Here is a 20,492-nt window from a genome sequence, read left to right as displayed (position 1 = left end):
CCTATCCCAAGACTTGCGTGAGGATTTCCCGGGAATCAGGAGTCTTTCAGTTTCCCTGTGTAGCCCTGGCTGTCCTGGAACTCACTCTGTAGACCAGGATGGCCTCGAACTCAGAAATCCACCTGCCTCTGCCTCCCAAGTGCTGGGACCAAAGGCATGTGCCACCACTGCCCGGCTTTTTCTGTTTTTATCTTGAAGCTTCCATGAGAACTTTAATGGAAGAAGGGGTTCTACAATTAGGGGGAAAGACTGAAGATTTGGGGGGGGGTTAGTAGTTCAGTAATAAAGAACTTGCCAGAAAGCTTAAGGACCTGAGTTTAATTCCCAGTGCCAGTGTAAAAAGCCAGTGTGGCAATCCCAGGGCTGAGGATGTAAAGATAGGTAAATTCCTCGGGGGTCTGCTCACCAACTAGCCTGGCCTGATCTGTGAACACAAGACCCTTCTGTGTTTCTGTGCTACAAGGCCTCAACAAAAGCAAGTTAAATAAAGAGTTTGTTTAACTCATAGGTCCAGTATGGAGAAACCCTGCAATTAAGGTACAAGTCTACCACTGTCTGGATAGCCTTCTGAACTCAGTGCAAAATGGCAGACTCTCTTTATCAGCAGGGCTTCTTCTCTAAACTTGTCCAGGGAGCTCAAAACCCCCCCATGCAGAATGTCCTGGAGCCTTGGTTAGATGACAGGTTCAGCTTTCTAGCACCTGAGATTCCTAGAGTGCCTCTCCATGCTAATGAGGCATCTCAGTACCTTAGTCTCACCTCCTCCTGCACTACAGCCTGCCTGGATGCTGCCATGTTCCTGCCTTGATGATGATGGACTGAACCTCTGAACCTGTAAGTCACCCCCAATTAAATATTGTTCTTTATAAGGGTTGTCTTGGTCATGGTGTCTGTTCACAGCAATGAAAACTCTAAGACACCGCCTCCTGCATTCCTTAAAAAACAAACAAACAAACAAAAACCTCCCTTTCTTGATTGTTACTAATTGTTCCAAGATCATACAGTCAATGATATATTAAGTTGGACAGACAGCATCTTCCCAAAAATTGACAACACTATACTAGGTGACTAGAGAATATAAACCTTCCAGCTCTTTCTCTGATTCCTGCCCTTTCTTCTGCTCTCTGTTTTCTTCTTTTATGTTGTTGTTTTTGTTTTGTTTTGTTTTCCGAGACAGGGTTTCTCTGTTAGCCCTGGCTGTCCTGGAACTCACTCTGTAGACCAGGCTGGCCTCGAACTCAGAAATCCACCTGCCTCTACCTCCCAAATGCTGGGATTAAAGGCATGCACCACCAATGCCCAGCTCTCTGCTTGCTTGCTTGCTTGCTTGCTTAGCAAGCGCACCTGGGACCTTTCAAAATAAAGTCAAACCGCCCTGGCTCCTCTCATCCAGATGCTCCCCCCTCTCCCACTGCTCCCAGTCCAGCCCCGCCTCCACCTCCTGGGGTCTAGATTAGAGCGGTAGCTGGCCAGCTTGCAGAACAGTGAAAGCCAGCTTCAAAGCATGTATTGTATCTGTCCCTCTGCTGCTCTGAAGCCTCCGGTGGCTTTCCTTCTGACTCAGAGTAAACCTATATGACTCAGAGTGAAGTCAGATTCAACTCTGCCTGGTAGCACATAGAGTTCACCTCCCCAGTCACTCGGCCTCTTTATTGCAGGGCTCTCAGCACTGAGAGCGCTTTCTCCCTCTGTCCAAGGGCTCCTCCCTCACTTCCTGCAGGTGGGAAATGTATCCTTACTCTCAGTGTGTCTCCGTCTCCACCCTTTCCATATCCTGGCTTTATGTTTCCTCTTAGAATTCACGAGATTCTAGCTTATTAAATACCTTACACACAAAACTTCTCAAATGTCTACCTTTTCCACCCCAAAACAAACACGTTATAAATTTCATGAGGAAACATGTTATTTTCGTTTTTTTGTTTGTTGGAGACAGGGTCCTAGTATGCAGCACAGGTTGGCCCAGTAATTTACTAAATAGCCCAGAATAACCTTGAACTTGGACAAATCCTACCCTGGCCTCCCAAGTGTTTACAACTGTGTCCAGTGTTTTTATTTTGAGACAGAATATTCTTATCTACAAGATTCAAACACAAAACCTACATATCCAAGATGTGAAAAAAAACGCAAGAAGAAGAAGAAGAAGAAGAAGAAGAAGAAGAAGAAGAAGAAGAAGAAGAAGAAGAAGAAGAAAGAAAAGAAAAGAAAAGAAAAGAAAAGAAAAGAAAAGAAAAGAAAAGAAAAGAAAAGAAAAGAAAAGAAAAGAAAAGAAAAGAAACCCTCCTAATGTTTTAAGTAAATTACGATTTAGTCCTGCTTATAGCTGGGCCAGATGCAGGCAGTTGGTTGGAAGAGACATCTAGCTACTTTGTGCCACCACACCCTAGCTTGAGGAAAAGGGTGTTTGATTTGTGTTATTCACAAAAACCTAAAAGAAGATCTGGGTGCAGTTCAGTAGTTGGCATTCAACAGATGGTTGCTACAGGAAAGAGCAAATGATTAAGCAAATTGGGTTTTAACAAGACACTGGATGACTAAGGACACAGGAAAACACTAGTATACTAGACATCAGTGTAAAAAGGGACCTGTCATAATGTAAACACCAAGGTTCCAGGACTCTGATCAAAACTACGTACATGTAGCTCTAAGCCGCTGCTGGTTCTTTTGTTTTAGATAAAGATTCCGGTTGCCTTTGGTCCTCTTGTCATTTCTACACTAGCAGATCTACCATATTGACCACATAATCATTTTCTATCTAGGACTCTATGTGGGGCTTCCCATCTACTAGCTCTTCTTTTGCACATGCTACGAGTTAAAATATCGTTCCAAAAATAGCCATTTGGCCTCCAATAAAATAACTTCCCCATCACAACAAACCTAGAATTTACTTACTGAACAGTGATAAAGGATAACAATAAGAGAGTGTATCTATGCACGGAGAAGCTTCAGAACCTTACATATACTCGAGAGGCCCTGGAAGCTTTCTAAATTTATCTCTAATGCTTAGATCAAAAAGGAGAAATGTTCCTAATGAATAGAGATTTAAAAGTACCTAAACACAACCTTGCTGCTAAATTGATGGGATTTCAGGTAATTTTTAAATTTTAACACTTTTTTTCCGGGTTTTTTTTTTTTTTTTTCACCTTTGTGTTTTGTTTTGTTTTCTGCTCTCAAGATCTTGTTCCTGTCTCCCTAGTTCGAGGTGGGCCCCGGACCGGACCATGCCCTCAAACACTTCAATACTGAAGTTATGTGTGCGTGTATACATTTGTGTATGATCAAGCAACTGTAAAACCTGACCCAGCACAACAGGAAAAGAGAAGCAAACTAAAATGCCCAGGCCGACTCAACCCACACTCCACCCAAATGAGAAATCCGCGAGGGCGGGGAGATCCCGCTAAACTGAGAAGCCAATGCCCCGCCCACGGAAACAAATCCTTCTCAGGGGACCAATCCGCAACCCTATGTAAATAAAGGGGGCGTGGTTGGAGGGGGCCGCTGTGGGCGGAACCACTCCGGAAACAGGGACGAAACCGAGGGCTAGTATTGATTGGCTGGCACGATGGTGGGTGGGTCCTGCAGATAGACACGCCTCACCGAAGGGTGGTGCCTGAGTTAGGAAGGACAGTGAGTGCGGCACCGCAGGCCTCAGGGGCGGAGCCGGAAGTGGGGCATTGAGATCTCCATCTCCACCTCCGCGCCCGTGAGCCGGCTGTTCCCCCGCTTCTGTTCCTAGTCCCCCAATTCTGATCCCCGGAGGCCGGAGCCCTTAGCCTGGGCGGGGTGGCGCGGACCGGAAGGACGCCATCCCGGCCTCGGCCATGGAGGCTCCCGCGCCGTTCCTCACGGAGGAGGACTTGACTGAAGTGAAGAAGGACGTGAGTAGCTCCGCCGGGCTGGGCTCAGTGGGGCGGGCGGAGGCGGAGGAAAGCGGAAACCCGGAGCCGAGCGACTAGGAACTTGTGGTCGGAAGAGCGCGGGGTCCCGGCACTGCACCACCTGCCTGCTTCCCGGGAGCTGGCTGGAAGTGATCCACCAGCGACCCGCGAGCCCACGGTTAAACCCGCCGTCGGCGCCAGTTTGGATGCTTCTTGGCCATCCGCTTCTCGCTGGTGGCTTCCCATCCTGCTGATCCCCCACCCCAGCCACCAACCCCCGCGGGAGCTGCCAGGCCAGGGAGCGGTCGGAGTCTGTCTGCAGCGGGCTCTGGAACAGGTATCCCCAGGCATAGGGCACATAGGTGGAACTGGCCTGTGCAGGGGGCTGCGGAGAGCTCGCCAGCTGAAAGCACGCCCTGGAATTCCCCCAATAACCCGACGCCCACATATTTAAATGAAGGGGGTGTGCGTACTTCTCACTGAGACTTAACTTCCCAGGTAAACTTTGAAAATACTCAAGGCTAGATTGGACTCTTCTGCTTATACCGTGTAGAACGTCACATACACATTAATATTTGAGGAAATGGCTTTAAGCACCACGTGCTTCGTTCTTCATTCCTTCTAGTTACTTTTTTTTTGGGGGGGGGGGGAATCAAAGGAGCACCACTTATATAATATAAGGTCGTGAGTTCAAATCCCAGCAACCACATGATGGCCCACAACCATCCGTAATGAGATCCATAGTAGCTATGCTCAGTTGTTTCACCCAGTTTTGAATTTTCTCACAATCATTAAAGAAACCTGTAAGGAAGAGAATTGCTTTTCATTTTATAGCAAAACAAGACAAGACCTGTCTGTAGCAGAGAGGCGTGCTGCAGACCTTTGCTTCTGCTCTAGGGAGTTCATTGATGGTATCCATTCTGACAGTTTCAGGTTAGACCTGTATCAGATGTCCATAACCTTAGAGAAACTACAGATAAGTTTCGGGGTGTCTATAACAATAGTTTTTCTTGGATATTGCCCTATTACTTTTGAAACAGCTTATAACAGGCTTAAACATTCACTTGGATCACTTGGATTTCCGTTTTTCTCAACTCCAGGCCTTTCTTTCCAAGTGTCTCCCAGAAATCAAGCTATAATATCATCCTTTTGGTTGTTTATTGTTTCTCTGTGTAGCCCTGGCTGTCCTGGAACTCCCTCTGTAGACCAGGCTGGCCTGAGTTAGAGAGCTCCCTGCCTCTGCCTCCCACATGTGCAGATTAAGGCGTGAGCCCCCACTGCCTGCTAGGGTCGCACATTTTCAAAACTTGAACTTTTCATTATCCTTCTCCCAAAACTGCTTGCTGTTCCTTCTGTATCACCTGTCTTGATAGTGGAGGGAAGCTGTTTACATGAGGCTTATGGTGGAAGGCTTGGTTTGGGGTTGGTACAATGAGGTTTTGCACATCCATTGAGAGTCTTGGTCCATGTCCTCCTATTCCAGGTCCCCTGGGACGTTCATCTTCAGTGCTCCTCCCTGTCTCCTCTGTTTATTTAACATGCCCTTATTTTGGTACAATGTTTCATTTTAACAAATAGAGATAACTTCATACTCTGAAGTTGATAATGTAATACTAACAGTTAAATTAAGAATAAGGGACTAGCCAGGCAGTGGTGGCACGTGCCTGTAATCCCAGCACTTGGGAGGCAGAGGCAGGCAGATTTCTGAGTTCGAGACCAGCCTGGTCTACAGAGTGAGTTCCAGGACAACCAGAGCTATACAGAGAAACCCTGTCTCAAAACAAAAACAATAAAACAAAAAGGAAGAAGAAGGGAGGGAGGGAGGAGGAGGAGGACGATGAGGAGGAGAAGAAGAAGAACAACAACTACTAAGGGACTAAAGAGATGGCTCAGCAGTCAAGAGTACTGTCTGTTCTTCCAGAGGTCCTGAGTTCTATTCCCAGCAGCCATCTGTAATGGGATCCAATGCCCTCTTCTGGTATGTCTGAAGAGAGAGTAACAGTGTACTCATATACACAATATAAATAAATAAAAATCTTAAAATTAAGACAAATTTCTATTTTTTAAAATAGCTCAATTTTTTGATTGAAGGAAAATAACCATGAAATAGTAACTTTAAACATCATAATAAAACTGTCAAGGCCTTGTTCAGAATCTGGAGGACAGCAGATGGTGACAAGATGGTGACAAGGTGAACTGGGAAGGCGGGCTAAGCAAACTCTTGAAGGACTTAACTCTTTTTCTCTTAGAAGAGTCATGCTAACAAATTAATGGGGTTTTGTTTGTTTGACTTTTAAAGATCCTTCTGCCTTTTCTGTAGACCAGGGAGCTGAGGGGAAGTAGAAAAGGCCATGACAGGACTTGAGTGTACTGAAAGGCACTGGTGATGTGGGTCACAGTGAAGGCTGTGGACATGGATGAAACACAAGTTCCGGGTGCATGCTAAGAACGTGGAAAGGATGGGATTTAGAGGAAGAGGACGAGTGAAGATCAGAGAGAGCTCTGAACTAGAGCTACAAGCATTCTGTTGAAAAGATGAGACCCATCTCCAAGTTCTCAAGCTGCAGTCCCCATCATTTGAGAGGGAGTGAGAGGGGCAGAGAGATGTTTCATAGAAATTAAAAAAAAAAATCAGGACAGTGTCATATTTGTTCAGCAAGGAAAATGTGTGTAGAGAAAGTGATCAACTATGTCCCTGCTGTGAGAAGCCAGATATGATGGAGGTGGGAAGGGCCCATCAGTAGGCAGGTCATTGGTGACTTGGCGGAGATCGTTGGGACACAGTGGAAACGTCTGGGGATGGATTGGGAAATGAGATGAACAATGGAGGAAGACGTGGAGGCGTGTCCAGCTCATCCTGGGTGTTACAGTGAGGCTTTCCAGAGAGGACCAGGAGCCTCAAGCTTAGAAGAAGAAGGGGAGCTCAGGGTACGAGAAGAAAAAATCCACACATAGAAGCATGGAACAGTGCTAGTCCTCAATTGTACGTGGAGCAAGAGCCTGGGGTAGGGTGCTGCTGAGTCAGGCTGAGAGGGGGCCAGAGCCCTGTGAAGAGTCACCAGCCAGTGACCCTCTACTGTGTGGAAGGGACTGGGTGAGCGGCACACACGCCACCCCAGTTAGTCTAGATGGGCTTAAGTCTTTATCCTTATTTTGTAAGGAAGATCCTGAAGTAGTTAAGTAATTTGTACCAATTCTCATAGTTTGTTACAGATTCAGGATTAGCAAAAGTCCATCTCATTGCAGAGCCATGTTCTTAATTATTTTTTAGATTTAAAAAAAAAAAAATACTGGTATTTTGACTGCATAAATACACACACACACACACGCGCGCGCACATACATACATACATACATACATACACACACAGACATATACCATGTGTGTTCCTGGTGTCTACAAAGGTCAGAAGACGTTGTCAGATCCTCTGGAACTAGAGTTGTGAAGTACTGTGTGCCAACATGTGGGTACTTGGAAGCAAACTCATATCCTCTGCAAAAACAAGTGCTTATAGGCACTGAGCTGTCTCTCTAGCCCACTGCTCTCAACCATTGTTGAGCCTATTGTCAGGACTATCCAATAAATCATGAGCAGAACATGGTGTTGGTATAATTTATATAATGGTTCAAATTTCTATTGTCTCTTGAAAATTATAAAATCTAATAGATATATGAAAGAGAGATTTGAGAAAGGAGGGAATTAGAAAATGTTATTTTTCTGTTAGCAGGCCATGCAGGATTTAAGGACCTGAGTACAGACCGTGCTCAGAGTGGTGCTGGAGTCGTGGTGATTGGTCTTACAGTGACTGGTGGTGTGTGCTGTCTGTTGCCCAGCTAAACTAGGAGCCTTCTGTATGCAGTATTAAAATATTGTTCATCTTTTCATATTCACACTAGAAACTTATACATACGAAGTTTACTGTGTAGATAAGTAAATGTGTGTGAACAAAACCAGGAGACAAAACCCTGTCAGACGCCCTTACTGGGACAACTTTCCAGCCTTTTGTTTGGTTTTGGTTTTTGTTTTTGTTTTTCAAGACAGGGTTTCTCTGTGTAGCCCTGGCTGTCCTGGAACTCACTCTGTGGACCAGGCTGGCCTCGAACTCAGAAATCCGCCTGCTTCTGCCTCCCGAGTGCTGGGATTACAGGCGTGCGCCACCACTACCTGGCTTCCAGCCATTATTTACTAACTTGGCTCTACTGAAATCTTCCACTGCCTTTAACTCGTCATTATAAATGTGAGTCAATTAATCACCATCATCATTGCCCCAACAAGACTGATTACCGTGTATCATGCAATTTCTAAACACTCTGCATATATTAATTTACTCCTCTGAACTGCCACATGAGGAAACAGATACAGGAGTTAATTTGCCCAAAATCCCAGGTCTGATAAATAGAGGCACGAATATGAAATGACTGGCATCAGATCACCGCCATTTATTAAGATAATCGTGGACCTGATTTAAACATTACACAATGCATGCCTGAGAATTAGTTACATGGTATTCACTAATGTGTACACCTTTCTTTTATGTTTCAATTAAAACTAATGAGGTTAAATACATAAAGACTAACCTAAGCTAGCCTGAGCTAGCTTTCTTTACTCCAGCCTTTCCTCTGGCCTCACCTTAGTTTGTTTTTTTTTTTTTTTAAGAACTCTCTGGTTCTCTGTGTTCCTCTCTGTACCTCCCTTCCTTCCCAGAGGGACTGTCTCAGTGAGGACCTCCCTCCTTCCCTTCCTCCCTCTCTCCTTCCCTCCCTCCCTCCTTCCCTCCCTCCCTCCCTTCTTCCTTCCCTCCCTCCTTCCCTTCCTTCCCTCCCTCCCTCCTTCCCTTCCTTCCCTCCCTCCCTCCCTCCTCAAGGACTGTCTCAGTGAGTTGTATCATTTTTCTAACTGGCCTCAAAGCAAAGACATATAGCCCTTGGGAGGATTTGGGTTTTGTGTGTGTTTAATGGTTTCACTCTGAGGTGATTTACTGATCATAATAACCATGAAACAGTTGTAAATTGTGAGACTCCACACAAAGTTGTCGTGTTCCTAATTCTGAAATTCTTTACTTGATAGTTACTATGTATAGAAATTTGCTTCCCCTCTGTACTTGAGCTAGGTGACCCTCTGCAGACTTGTCTCTGCAGACTCCTCCCCACAGCAGCTGGGCGTCAGTGTTCAGGTGTGAAGGGGAGGCCGGGCCAGGGCACTGTGAGGACGGCACTGCGAGGGCACTGCGAGGGCGGCACTGCAGGCCGCCGGGACTCCTGGACCTCATCCCACTTAGCACATGCCTTAAAGGATCCAGGCCCCAGACCTCAGAGACCTGCCTCATAGCAGTTAAGATTTGTAACTAATAATGAGTCACTGCAATTTTCCTGCATGTTACAGAGTAACATTGAAACCTATCTGTCTTTTGTCTCTTAGGCTTTAGAGAATTTACGTGTTTACCTGTGTGAGAAAATCATAGCTGAAAGACATTTTGATCATCTACGTGCAAAAAAAATACTAAGTAGAGAAGACACGGAAGAAATTTCTTGCCGAACTTCAAGTAGAAAACGGGCTGGGAAGTTGTTAGACTACTTACAGGAAAACCCCAAGGGCCTGGACACCCTTGTGGAGTCCATCCGCAGGGAGAAAACGCAGAACTTCCTCATTCAGAAGATAACGGACGAGGTGCTGAAGCTTCGGAATATAAAACTGGAGCACCTCAAAGGTAAGCATGGCTGGTGAGCAGAGAGGAGGAGAGTGGAGAGGAGGAGAGTGGAGAGGAGGAGAGAAGAGAGGAGGAGAGCGGAGAGGAGGAGAGCGGAGAGGAGGAGAGAAGAGAGGAGGAGAGCGGAGAGGAGGAGAGTGGAGAGGAGGAGAGCGGAGAGGAGGAGAGAAGAGAGGAGGAGAGCGGAGAGGAGGAGAGAAGAGAGGAGGAGAGCGGAGAGGAGGAGAGTGGAGAGGAGGAGAGCGGAGAGGAGAGGAGGAGAGAGCGGAGAGGAGGAGAGCGGAGAGGAGGAGAGAGGAGAGGAGGAGAGTGGAGAGGAGGAGAGTGGAGAGGAGAGGAGGAGAGCGGAGAGGAGGAGAGAGGAGAGGAGGAGAGCGGAGAGGAGGAGAGCAGAGGAGGAGAGCGGAGAGGAGGAGAGCGGAGAGGAGGAGAGCGGAGAGGAGGAGAGAGGAGAGGAGGAGAGTGGAGAGGAGGAGAGGGGAGAGGAGGAGAGCGGAGAGGAGGAGAGAGCGGAGAGGAGAGGAGGAGAGTGGAGAGGAGGAGAGCGGAGAGGAGGAGAGGAGAGGAGGAGAGTGGAGAGGAGGAGAGTGGAGAGGAGAGGAGGAGAGTGGAGAGGAGGAGAGCGGAGAGGAGAGGAGGAGAGAGGAGAGGAGGAGAGAGGAGAGGAGGAGAGCGGAGAGGAGGAGAGTGGAGAGGAGAGGAGGAGAGAGGAGAGGAGGAGAGAGGAGAGGAGGAGAGCGGAGAGGAGGAGAGCGGAGAGGAGGAGAGCGGAGAGGAGGAGAGCGGAGAGGAGGAGAGTGGAGAGGAGGAGAGCGGAGAGGAGGAGAGCGGAGAGGAGGAGAGAGGAGAGGAGGAGAGTGGAGAGGAGGAGAGCGGAGAGGAGGAGAGCGGCAGAGGAGGAGAGTGGAGAGGAGGAGAGTGGAGAGGAGGAGAGTGGAGAGGAGAGCAGAAGAGGAGAGGAGGAGAGCGGAGAGGAGGAGAGAGGAGAGGAGGGGAGAGGAGAGGAGGAGAGTGGAGAGGAGGAGAGCGGAGAGGAGAGGAGGAGAGAGGAGAGGAGGAGAGTGGAGAGGAGGAGAGCGGAGAGGAGGAGAGCGGAGAGGAGGAGAGCGGAGAGGAGAGGAGGAGAGAGGAGAGGAGGAGAGTGGAGAGGAGGAGAGTGGAGAGGAGAGGAGGAGAGCGGAGAGGAGAGGAGAGGAGGAGAGGAGGAGAGAGGAGAGGAGGAGAGAGGAGAGGAGGAGAGGAGAGGAGGAGAGTGGAGAGGAGGAGAGAGGAGAGGAGGAGAGAGGAGAGGAGGAGAGAGGAGAGGAGGAAAGCGGAGAGGAGGAGAGAGGAGAGGAGGAGAGAGGAGAGGAGGAGAGAGGAGAGGAGGAGAGCGGAGAGGAGGAGAGCGGAGAGGAGGAGAGCGGAGAGGAGGAGAGTGGAGAGGAGAGGAGGAGAGCGGAGAGGAGGAGAGCGGAGAGGAGGAGAGCGGAGAGGAGAGGAGGAGAGAGGAGGAGAGAGGAGAGGAGGAGAGTGGAGAGGAGGAGAGCGGAGAGGAGGAGAGAGGAGAGTGGAGAGGAGGAGAGAGGAGAGGAGGAGAGCGGAGAGGAGGAGAGCGGAGAGGAGAGGAGGAGAGCGGAGAGGAGGAGAGAGCGGAGAGGAGAGGAGGAGAGCGGAGAGGAGGAGAGAGGAGAGGAGGAGAGGAGAGGAGGAGAGTGGAGAGGAGGAGAGAGGAGAGGAGGAGAGAGGAGAGGAGGAGAGCGGAGAGGAGGAGAGGGGAGAGGAGAGGAGGAGAGCGGAGAGGAGGAGAGTAGAGAGGAGGAGAGCGGAGAGGAGAGGAGGAGAGAGGAGAGGAGGAGAGCGGAGAGGAGAGGAGGAGAGCGGAGAGGAGGAGAGCGGAGAGGAGAGGAGGAGAGAGAGGAGAGGAGGAGAGCGGAGAGGAGGAGAGAGGAGAGGAGGAGAGCAGAGAGGAGAGCAGAAGAGGAGAGGAGGAGAGCGGAGAGGAGGAGAGAGGAGAGGAGGAGAGCGAAGAGGTGGAGAGGAGGAGAGAGGAGAGGAGGAGAGCGGAGAGGAGAGGAGGAGAGAGCGGAGAGGAGAGGAGGAGAGCGGAGAGGAGAGGAGGAGAGCGGAGAGGAGGAGAGAGGAGAGGAGGAGCGAGGAGAGGAGGAGAGCGGAGAGGAGGAGAGAGGAGAGGAGAGCAGAAGAGGAGAGGAGGAGAGCGGAGAGGAGGAGAGAGGAGAGGAGGAGAGTGGAGAGAGGAGGAGAGCGGAGAGGAGGAGAGTGGAGAGGAGGAGAGGAGGAGAGCGGAGAGGAGGAGAGCGGAGAGGAGGAGAGCGGAGAGGAGGAGAGTGGAGAGGAGAGGAGGAGAGCGGAGAGGAGGAGAGCGGAGAGGAGAGGAGGAGAGCGGAGAGGAGGAGAGAAGAGAGGAGGAGAGCGGAGAGGAGGAGAGAAGAGAGGAGGAGAGCGGAGAGGAGGAGAGTGGAGAGGAGGAGAGCGGAGAGGAGAGGAGGAGAGAGCGGAGAGGAGGAGAGCGGAGAGGAGGAGAGGAGGAGAGTGGAGAGGAGGAGAGTGGAGAGGAGAGGAGGAGAGCGGAGAGGAGGAGAGAGGAGAGGAGGAGAGCGGAGAGGAGGAGAGCAGAGGAGGAGAGCGGAGAGGAGGAGAGCGGAGAGGAGGAGAGCGGAGAGGAGGAGAGAGGAGAGGAGGAGAGTGGAGAGGAGGAGAGGGAGAGGAGGAGAGCGGAGAGGAGGAGAGAGCGGAGAGGAGAGGAGGAGAGAGGAGAGGAGGAGAGTGGAGAGGAGGAGAGTGGAGAGGAGGAGAGCGGAGAGGAGGAGAGGAGAGGAGGAGAGTGGAGAGGAGGAGAGTGGAGAGGAGAGGAGGAGAGTGGAGAGGAGGAGAGCGGAGAGGAGAGGAGGAGAGAGGAGAGGAGGAGAGAGGAGAGGAGGAGAGCGGAGAGGAGGAGAGCGGAGAGGAGGAGAGTGGAGAGGAGAGGAGGAGAGAGGAGAGGAGGAGAGGAGAGGAGGAGAGCGGAGAGGAGGAGAGCGGAGAGGAGGAGAGCGGAGAGGAGGAGAGCGGAGAGGAGGAGAGTGGAGAGGAGGAGAGCGGAGAGGAGGAGAGCGGAGAGGAGGAGAGAGGAGAGGAGGAGAGTGGAGAGGAGGAGAGAGGAGAGGAGGAGAGCGGAGAGGTGGAGAGCGGAGAGGAGGAGAGCGGAGAGGAGGAGAGTGGAGAGGAGGAGAGTGGAGAGGAGAGCAGAAGAGGAGAGGAGGAGAGCGGAGGAGAGAGGAGAGGAGGGGAGAGGAGAGGAGGAGAGTGGAGAGGAGGAGAGCGGAGAGGAGAGGAGGAGAGAGGAGAGGAGGAGAGTGGAGAGGAGGAGAGCGGAGAGGAGGAGAGCGGAGAGGAGGAGAGCGGAGAGGAGAGGAGGAGAGAGGAGAGGAGGAGAGAGGAGAGGAGGAGAGAGGAGAGGAGGAGAGCGGAGAGGAGGAGAGAGGAGAGGAGGAGAGAGGAGAGGAGGAGAGAGGAGAGGAGGAGAGCGGAGAGGAGGAGAGCGGAGAGAAGGAGAGCGGAGAGGAGGAGAGCGGAGAGCGGAGAGGAGGAGAGCGGAGAGGAGGAGAGCGGAGAGGAGAGGAGGAGAGAGGAGAGGAGGAGAGTGGAGAGGAGGAGAGCGGAGAGGAGGAGAGAGGAGAGTTGAGAGGAGGAGAGAGGAGAGGAGGAGAGCGGAGAGGAGGAGAGCGGAGAGAGAGGAGGAGAGCGGAGAGGAGGAGAGAGCGGAGAGGAGAGGAGGAGAGCGGAGAGGAGGAGAGAGGAGAGGAGGAGAGGAGAGGAGGAGAGTGGAGAGGAGGAGAGAGGAGAGGAGGAGAGAGGAGAGGAGGAGAGCGGAGAGGAGGAGAGGGAGAGGAGAGGAGGAGAGCGGAGAGGAGGAGAGTAGAGAGGAGGAGAGCGGAGAGGAGAGGAGGAGAGCGGAGAGGAGAGGAGGAGAGCGGAGAGGAGGAGAGCGGAGAGGAGAGGAGGAGAGAGAGGAGAGGAGGAGAGCGGAGAGGAGGAGAGAGGAGAGGAGGAGAGCAGAGAGGAGAGCAGAAGAGGAGAGGAGGAGAGCGGAGAGGAGGAGAGAGGAGAGGAGGAGAGCGAAGAGGTGGAGAGGAGGAGAGAGGAGAGGAGGAGAGCGGAGAGGAGAGGAGGAGAGAGCGGAGAGGAGAGGAGGAGAGCGGAGAGGAGAGGAGGAGAGCGGAGAGGAGGAGAGAGGAGAGGAGGAGAGAGGAGAGGAGGAGCGAGGAGAGGAGGAGAGCGGAGAGGAGGAGAGAGGAGAGGAGAGCAGAAGAGGAGAGGAGGAGAGCGGAGAGGAGGAGAGAGGAGAGGAGGAGAGTGGAGAGGAGGAGAGCGGAGAGGAGGAGAGTGGAGAGGAGGAGAGCGGAGAGGAGGAGAGGAGGAGAGCGGAGAGGAGGAGAGCGGAGAGGAGGAGAGGAGGAGAGCGGAGAGGAGGAGAGCGGAGAGGAGAGGAGGAGAGCGGAGAGGAGGAGAGAGCGGAGAGGAGGAGAGAGGAGAGGAGAGGAGGAGAGCGGAGAGGAGGAGAGCAGAGAGGAGGAGAGCAGAGAGGAGGAGGAGAGAGGAGAGGAGGAGAGGGGAGAGGAGGAGAGCGGAGAGGAGGAGAGAGCGGAGAGGAGAGGAGGAGAGAGGAGAGGAGGAGAGTGGAGAGGAGGAGAGTGGAGAGGAGGAGAGCGGAGAGGAGGAGAGGAGAGGAGGAGAGTGGAGAGGAGGAGAGTGGAGAGGAGAGGAGGAGAGTGGAGAGGAGGAGAGCGGAGAGGAGAGGAGGAGAGAGGAGAGGAGGAGAGAGGAGAGGAGGAGAGCGGAGAGGAGGAGAGCGGAGAGGAGGAGAGTGGAGAGGAGAGGAGGAGAGAGGAGAGGAGGAGAGAGGAGAGGAGGAGAGCGGAGAGGAGGAGAGCGGAGAGGAGGAGAGCGGAGAGGAGGAGAGCGGAGAGGAGGAGAGCGGAGAGGAGGAGAGAGGAGAGGAGGAGAGTGGAGAGGGAGGAGAGAGGAGAGGAGGAGAGCGGAGAGGAGGAGAGCGGAGAGGAGGAGAGCGGAGAGGAGGAGAGTGGAGAGGAGGAGAGTGGAGAGGAGGAGAGCGGAGAGGAGGAGAGAGGAGAGGAGGAGAGTGGAGAGGAGGAGAGAGGAGAGGAGGAGAGCGGAGAGGAGAGCAGAAGAGGAGAGGAGGAGAGCGGAGAGGAGGGGAGAGGAGAGGAGGGGAGAGGAGAGGAGGAGAGTGGAGAGGAGGAGAGCGGAGAGGAGAGGAGGAGAGAGGAGAGGAGGAGAGTGGAGAGGAGGAGAGCGGAGAGGAGGAGAGCGGAGAGGAGGAGAGCGGAGAGGAGGAGAGCGGAGAGGAGAGGAGGAGAGAGGAGAGGAGGAGAGTGGAGAGGAGGAGAGTGGAGAGGAGAGGAGGAGAGCGGAGAGGAGGAGAGCGGAGAGGAGAGGAGGAGAGAGGAGAGGAGGAGAGAGGAGAGGAGGAGAGAGGAGAGGAGGAGAGGAGAGGAGGAGAGTGGAGAGGAGGAGAGAGGAGGAGAGAGGAGAGGAGGAGAGAGGAGAGGAGGAGAGCGGAGAGGAGGAGAGAGGAGAGGAGGAGAGAGGAGAGGAGGAGAGCGGAGAGGAGGAGAGCGGAGAGGAGGAGAGCGGAGAGGAGAGGAGGAGAGCGGAGAGGAGGAGAGCGGAGAGGAGGAGAGCGGAGAGGAGGAGAGCGGAGAGGAGAGGAGGAGAGAGGAGGAGAGAGGAGAGGAGGAGAGTGGAGAGGAGGAGAGCGGAGAGGAGGAGAGAGGAGAGTGGAGAGGAGGAGAGAGGAGAGGAGGAGAGCGGAGAGGAGGAGAGCGGAGAGGAGAGGAGGAGAGCGGAGAGGAGGAGAGAGCGGAGAGGAGAGGAGGAGAGCGGAGAGGAGGAGAGAGGAGAGGAGGAGAGGAGAGGAGGAGAGTGGAGAGGAGGAGAGAGGAGAGGAGGAGAGAGAAGAGGAGGAGAGCGGAGAGGAGGAGAGGGGAGAGGAGAGGAGGAGAGCGGAGAGGAGGAGAGTAGAGAGGAGGAGAGAGGAGAGGAGGAGAGAGGAGAGGAGGAGAGCGGAGAGGAGAGGAGGAGAGCGGAGAGGAGGAGAGGAGGAGAGCAGAGAGGAGAGCAGAAGAGGAGAGGAGGAGAGCGGAGAGGAGGAGAGAGGAGAGGAGGAGAGCGAAGAGGTGGAGAGGAGGAGAGAGGAGAGGAGGAGAGCGGAGAGGAGAGGAGGAGAGAGCGGAGAGGAGAGGAGGAGAGCGGAGAGGAGAGGAGGAGAGCGGAGAGGAGAGGAGGAGAGCGGAGAGGAGGAGAGAGGAGAGGAGGAGCGAGGAGAGGAGGAGAGCGGAGAGGAGGAGAGAGAGAGGAGAGCAGAAGAGGAGAGGAGGAGAGCGGAGAGGAGGAGAGAGGAGAGGAGGAGAGTGGAGAGGAGGAGAGCGGAGAGGAGGAGAGTGGAGAGGAGGAGAGGAGGAGAGCGGAGAGGAGGAGAGGAGGAGAGCGGAGAGGAGGAGAGCGGAGAGGAGAGCGGAGAGGAGGAGAGTGGAGAGGAGAGGAGGAGAGCGGAGAGGAGGAGAGCGGAGAGGAGAGGAGGAGAGCGGAGAGGAGGAGAGAGCGGAGAGGAGAGGAGGAGAGAGGAGAGGAGGAGAGAGGAGAGGAGGAGAGTGGAGAGGAGGAGAGAGGAGAGGAGGAGAGAGGAGAGGAGGAGAGCGGAGAGGAGGAGAGGGGAGAGGAGAGGAGGAGAGCGGAGAGGACGAGAGCAGAGAGGAGGAGGAGAGAGGAGAGGAGGAGAGCGGAGAGGAGGAGAGGGGAGAGGAGGAGAGCCAGGGCAGTGGGGGCAGTGGGGGCAGGGAGAGCCGAGAGCGCTCTTCAAAACCACAGCCAATTGGCTTAAGGGTCAGAATTCTAACAATTTACATTTTCACCAGATATGTCATCATGACACAAAAGTTATGTAAACTCACTTTTTAGGCTCTATTTGTATTTACCTTACACTGGTGTTTGTAAAAGTTAATTCTAAAATACTGCCATTAACTTAATCTACTCAAAAATAGCTCAGGAAAATACCATTGATTACATTTTAAGAAGAGGAACCATGTGACTTATGTCTGTATTTCTAGATGCAGGAAGCTGAGGCAGGAGGATTGCCACAAGTTCAAGGCCAACCTGGGTTACATTGTGAGTCCTGGGTCAACCTGGTCTGTGGAGGGAGACCCTGTCTGTGCCAACAGCTGGAGAACAGTCCGTAGGACAGGGATGTAAAGTTCAGCCCTGCTCCCCCATGTACAGTCATAGGCAGTGACGGACGGGTGTGCAAGAGTCCTCTATAAAGCGTCCATGAGTAAACCCGGAAGCAGTCAGTTTGTGCGAGGCTGAGAACTGAGACGGTAACTGAGGAACTTAGTCTCTTCCTGTTTCCCCCTCAGCCCAGCACTGATGGGATGCTGTGCAGAGCTGTCTGCTCAGCTTAACTCCCCAGCCGACCCCTCCCACCCTTCCCCATTCTCCAGCACTGGGTCTAACTGCAGCCACTCTGGCCGGCAGAAATAGAGAACAGTGGAAGGCTCAACCCATAAGAAATTGGTACCTGGGTGTTTCCTCTCTGTGAGCTTCATGTAGAATACACAACTATAATTGTAGCCATAGAAACTGGTACCTGGATGTTCCCTCTCTGTGAGCTTCATGTAGAATACACAACTATAATTGTAGCATCTGGCAGCTCAAGCAGCAGGATTGTGAGTTTTTGAGGCAAACCTGGGCTGTGCTGTGAGACCTTCTCTCAAAAACAAGTGAGAGAAAAAGGATGTGCAAATTTACTTTTAGACTTAACTGGTTTTACTTATAATTTTAAGCCGGGGTTCCTGGGCCAGGACATAGACCCAAGGAGTGTTTACTGAGCAGAACGGATAGTTCCGGTGCTCATCACCCTGTCCTGGGCCAGCTGTCCGTTAGACCCTCAGGACGTGAGAGAGTTCTGCGGTAGGAGTAAGCACGGGTGTCGATGGTTCGATGGAGAGCCAGACAGTCTGGGTGGCTTGGCCTCCACTCTGCACACAGTCCTGGAGCGCTAGCCTGGCCCGCCTGTTCAGTGCATGCTCCATCCCTCACAGTAACAGTGTCTCGGTGACTGCTAACTCCCCTGAAGTTCTAACACCCTGACGCTCAAGGGTCAGAAATTGCCATTGATTAGCTTGTGAGATTTAAGGATGTACCTGCTTCCATTTCAGTTTTATCAAGCTTATTTATTTATTTATTGCCAGAATGCTAAAGAATTTCTTAGATAAGAATAATAGTTGTAGTCCTAGCACTCGGAAAGCTGAAGCAGAAATAATCAGTGTTTCTAGGTCATCCCAGGTTGCTTAGCAAGTGCAGAACTAACCTAGGCTAGAAGGTGAGACCCCTCTCTCCAGGTAAAAACATCAGCTGTAAGAGTTAGTTTATGAAAAATTGTAGGACCTGCTTTTTTTTCCCCCTTTTTGTTTTTCTGTGTCTAAGTGGTTTGCCTTCATGTGTGCCTGTAAAGGCCAGAAGAGAGCACTGGAGTTATATGTGTTTGTGAGCCCTGTGTGGATGCTGAGAACTGAACTAGGGTCACTGTGACAGACTAACCAGTGCCCTTAACCATGGGCCACCTTTCGGCCTCCTGCTAAGATCTCTCAGCCATTAACTATGGAAGTTTACATTAAATGTGAATAATGTGGCATTTATTTATTGGGGTTTTTTTGGGGTTGAGACAGGGTTTTTCTGTGTAGCCCTGGCTGTCCTGGAACTCACTCTGTAGACCAGGCTGGCCTCGAACTCAGAAATCCACCTGCCTCTGCCTCCCAAGTGCTGGGATTACAGATGTAATCCCACCACCGCCCGACATAATGTGGCATTTAATTAGTTTTCTTGAGACAAGTGTCCTTAGCATGTAAACAGTAGTAGTAGTCTTAATAGAAAAGCAAGTGAGTTCCAGGACAGCCAGGACTATACAGAGAAACCCTGTCTCGAAAAAAAAAAAAAAAAAAGAAAGGCAAGTGAAATTTGAAGTAGGTTGTGATGACAGCATTTATAAATTGCTGTGGTGGTGACAGGAGCCAGCCTTCGCTACATAGTAGGTTCAAGGCCAGTCTGGAATACATGAGACCCTTCCTTAAACGACAAGTCTTATACCTAGCTCAGAATCCCCGAGAGTTACAAGGAGGGAGCGGCGGCCATGTTTGGCTCCTCCCTCAGTTGCAGGTTCTGTTGTAGGCCTCCAGTGCAGCAGCTGCGAGCCCTTCGCAGCGGGAGCCACCACCAACCTCTCCAGGTCCAATTCAGACGAGAGCACTCTCTCCGAGAAGCAGCGGGCATCCAGCGTCATGTACCACCCGGAAGGAGAGTCCAGCACGGCGCCCTTCTTCTCCACTGAGTCTTCCCTGAATTTGCCAGTCCTGGAGGTCGGCAGAACTGAAAACAGCAGCTTCTCTTCAGCCACTCTTCCTCGGCCCGGGGACCCTGGGGCCCCCCCTTTGCCCCCAGACCTTCGGTTGGAAGACGGGGGAAGCTGTGGAAACTCGAGTGAGATGTTTCTCCCCTTACGGTCACGGGCTCTGTCACGCCAGTGACACACCACAGCCCAGGTGTTTTAATAGGGATGCAAAGTGGAATGAAGGATGTCGTCTGTGTATAGAAACCGTGGTGACAGGTCACTCACTTTTGAATCACAGTGTACACATTCTCTGTAAATAGGATTGTTAGTAAAGAAGCACACTCAGGCGGCGCGGTATTAATCATGGTGGTTGAGTACTTTCCCATAATGTCCTTTCTTTTTTATTATTTTTAGGTATTTTAGTATTTTGAACTTTTGATAAGACTAATTTTATCGGAATATTTCTCAATTTGAGAAAATAACTTGCGGATTGAGAATAATGTTTCTTAGCACATTTATGCTACACATTTTCAGTCCGATTGTTTTTCCCAGTGATCTGGCAGTACATTTTAGCAGTAAACGGTTCTGACTTCCAGGAAAGCTGCCGACACACTCAGGAGAATGTCCCGCTCCCTGGTTCTGAGAAGCCCTCGGGTTCTGAGGAAACACCTGATGGCATCGAGCCTTGTCACCTCCATTGGCCAAAACTTGTTTTATACTAAAATCTTACCTTGCCAGTGTGAGTGTCTTCCCTTTACAGGCCTTGTGTCCCAGTCTGACCCTAAAGAATGTCTTCCGGGCGGGGCCTCACTGTGGTCGGTTAACATGCTTGCTCTGAGCCTCCGCGCTCTCTCTCGCTGAGCACTGCCTTGGAGTTTGGGTAAAGTCAGCAGAGTGTGCGTCAGGATTTGCATCACGCGGCCACCAGCTCCATCTGTGTTTTTACTGTATTACAAAGTTTGACTAACATTGATTACATTTTTAAAAAGTGCTGATTCTTTTCATTTAAATTATAATTTTACCTATTTCCTGACATCTAACTCCTATATATTTCTATTATTTAAAAATTAAGAAATGAAAAATTGCTATTAACAATAAAAGTTTTTTTAATGTAGCGATGTGTCCGAGTCAGAAATTCAAAATGTCTGATTTTCAAATGCGTAACGCCTTTTAATATACCAGTTTTTAAATAGAAAATATTTCAGAGGTAAATGTGGTTGTGCATGCTTATGATTCTGCACTTAGGGATTGGCCTGCTAGGCAAGCTCGACCCCCTGAGCAACGTTGATTTGGCTCGTGTTTCCATGAAGCTGTGGATGAGGAATCATCTGGGCCGCTCCTTGTCCCTGCTCCCACGGTCGGTCTTACCCTGTATTTGCTGTACTACACGATAGCTGTGGATGCGGTTACTCGGCCCTCAGCGGGTTCTATAATTCTGTCACATTATCAGGCTGGAGGATGGGTGAGGGGACCCTGAATTTGCTAATGGTGTCAGAACTGAGGATGATTTGGGTAACCCCAGAAC

At 51.5% G+C, this 20,492-nt stretch overlaps 1 protein-coding gene across 2 annotated transcripts; it reads left to right on the top strand.

Annotated features, from left to right (window-relative positions):
- Positions 1-3,634: 3,634 nt before the first annotated feature.
- Bcl10 (BCL10 immune signaling adaptor) lies at positions 3,635-20,081 on the top strand. 2 transcript variants are annotated; one of them, XM_052179010.1, is made up of 3 exons: positions 3,635-3,875; positions 9,294-9,582; positions 18,790-20,081. In XM_052179010.1, the coding sequence occupies exons 1-3, from the start codon at positions 3,819-3,821 to the stop codon at positions 19,161-19,163; spliced, it is 720 nt and encodes a 239-aa protein (XP_052034970.1). In that variant the 5' UTR covers positions 3,635-3,818; the 3' UTR covers positions 19,164-20,081. The 2 variants fall into 2 exon arrangements, with proteins under 2 accessions (XP_052034970.1, XP_052034971.1); XM_052179011.1 differs by having other exon boundaries at positions 3,636-3,875; positions 18,808-20,081.
- Positions 20,082-20,492: the final 411 nt, after the last annotated feature.

This window comes from Apodemus sylvaticus, chromosome 4 (assembly GCF_947179515.1).
Source record: "Apodemus sylvaticus chromosome 4, mApoSyl1.1, whole genome shotgun sequence".
Taxonomy (NCBI): Eukaryota; Metazoa; Chordata; class Mammalia; order Rodentia; family Muridae; genus Apodemus; species Apodemus sylvaticus.
This window is presented reverse-complemented; position numbering and strand designations above follow the sequence as displayed.

Excerpts from the sequence above, each read along its gene's own strand:
- Bcl10 (XM_052179010.1), top strand. The coding sequence starts at position 3,819 with ATGGAGGCTCCCGCGCCGTTCCTCACGGAGGAGGACTTGACTGAAGTG. Across the intron at positions 3,876-9,293 it reads TGACTGAAGTGAAGAAGGAC|GCTTTAGAGAATTTACGTGT; the intron begins GTGAGTAGCTCC and ends TTTGTCTCTTAG. Across the intron at positions 9,583-18,789 it reads AAAACTGGAGCACCTCAAAG|TTGCAGGTTCTGTTGTAGGC; the intron begins GTAAGCATGGCT and ends CTCCTCCCTCAG.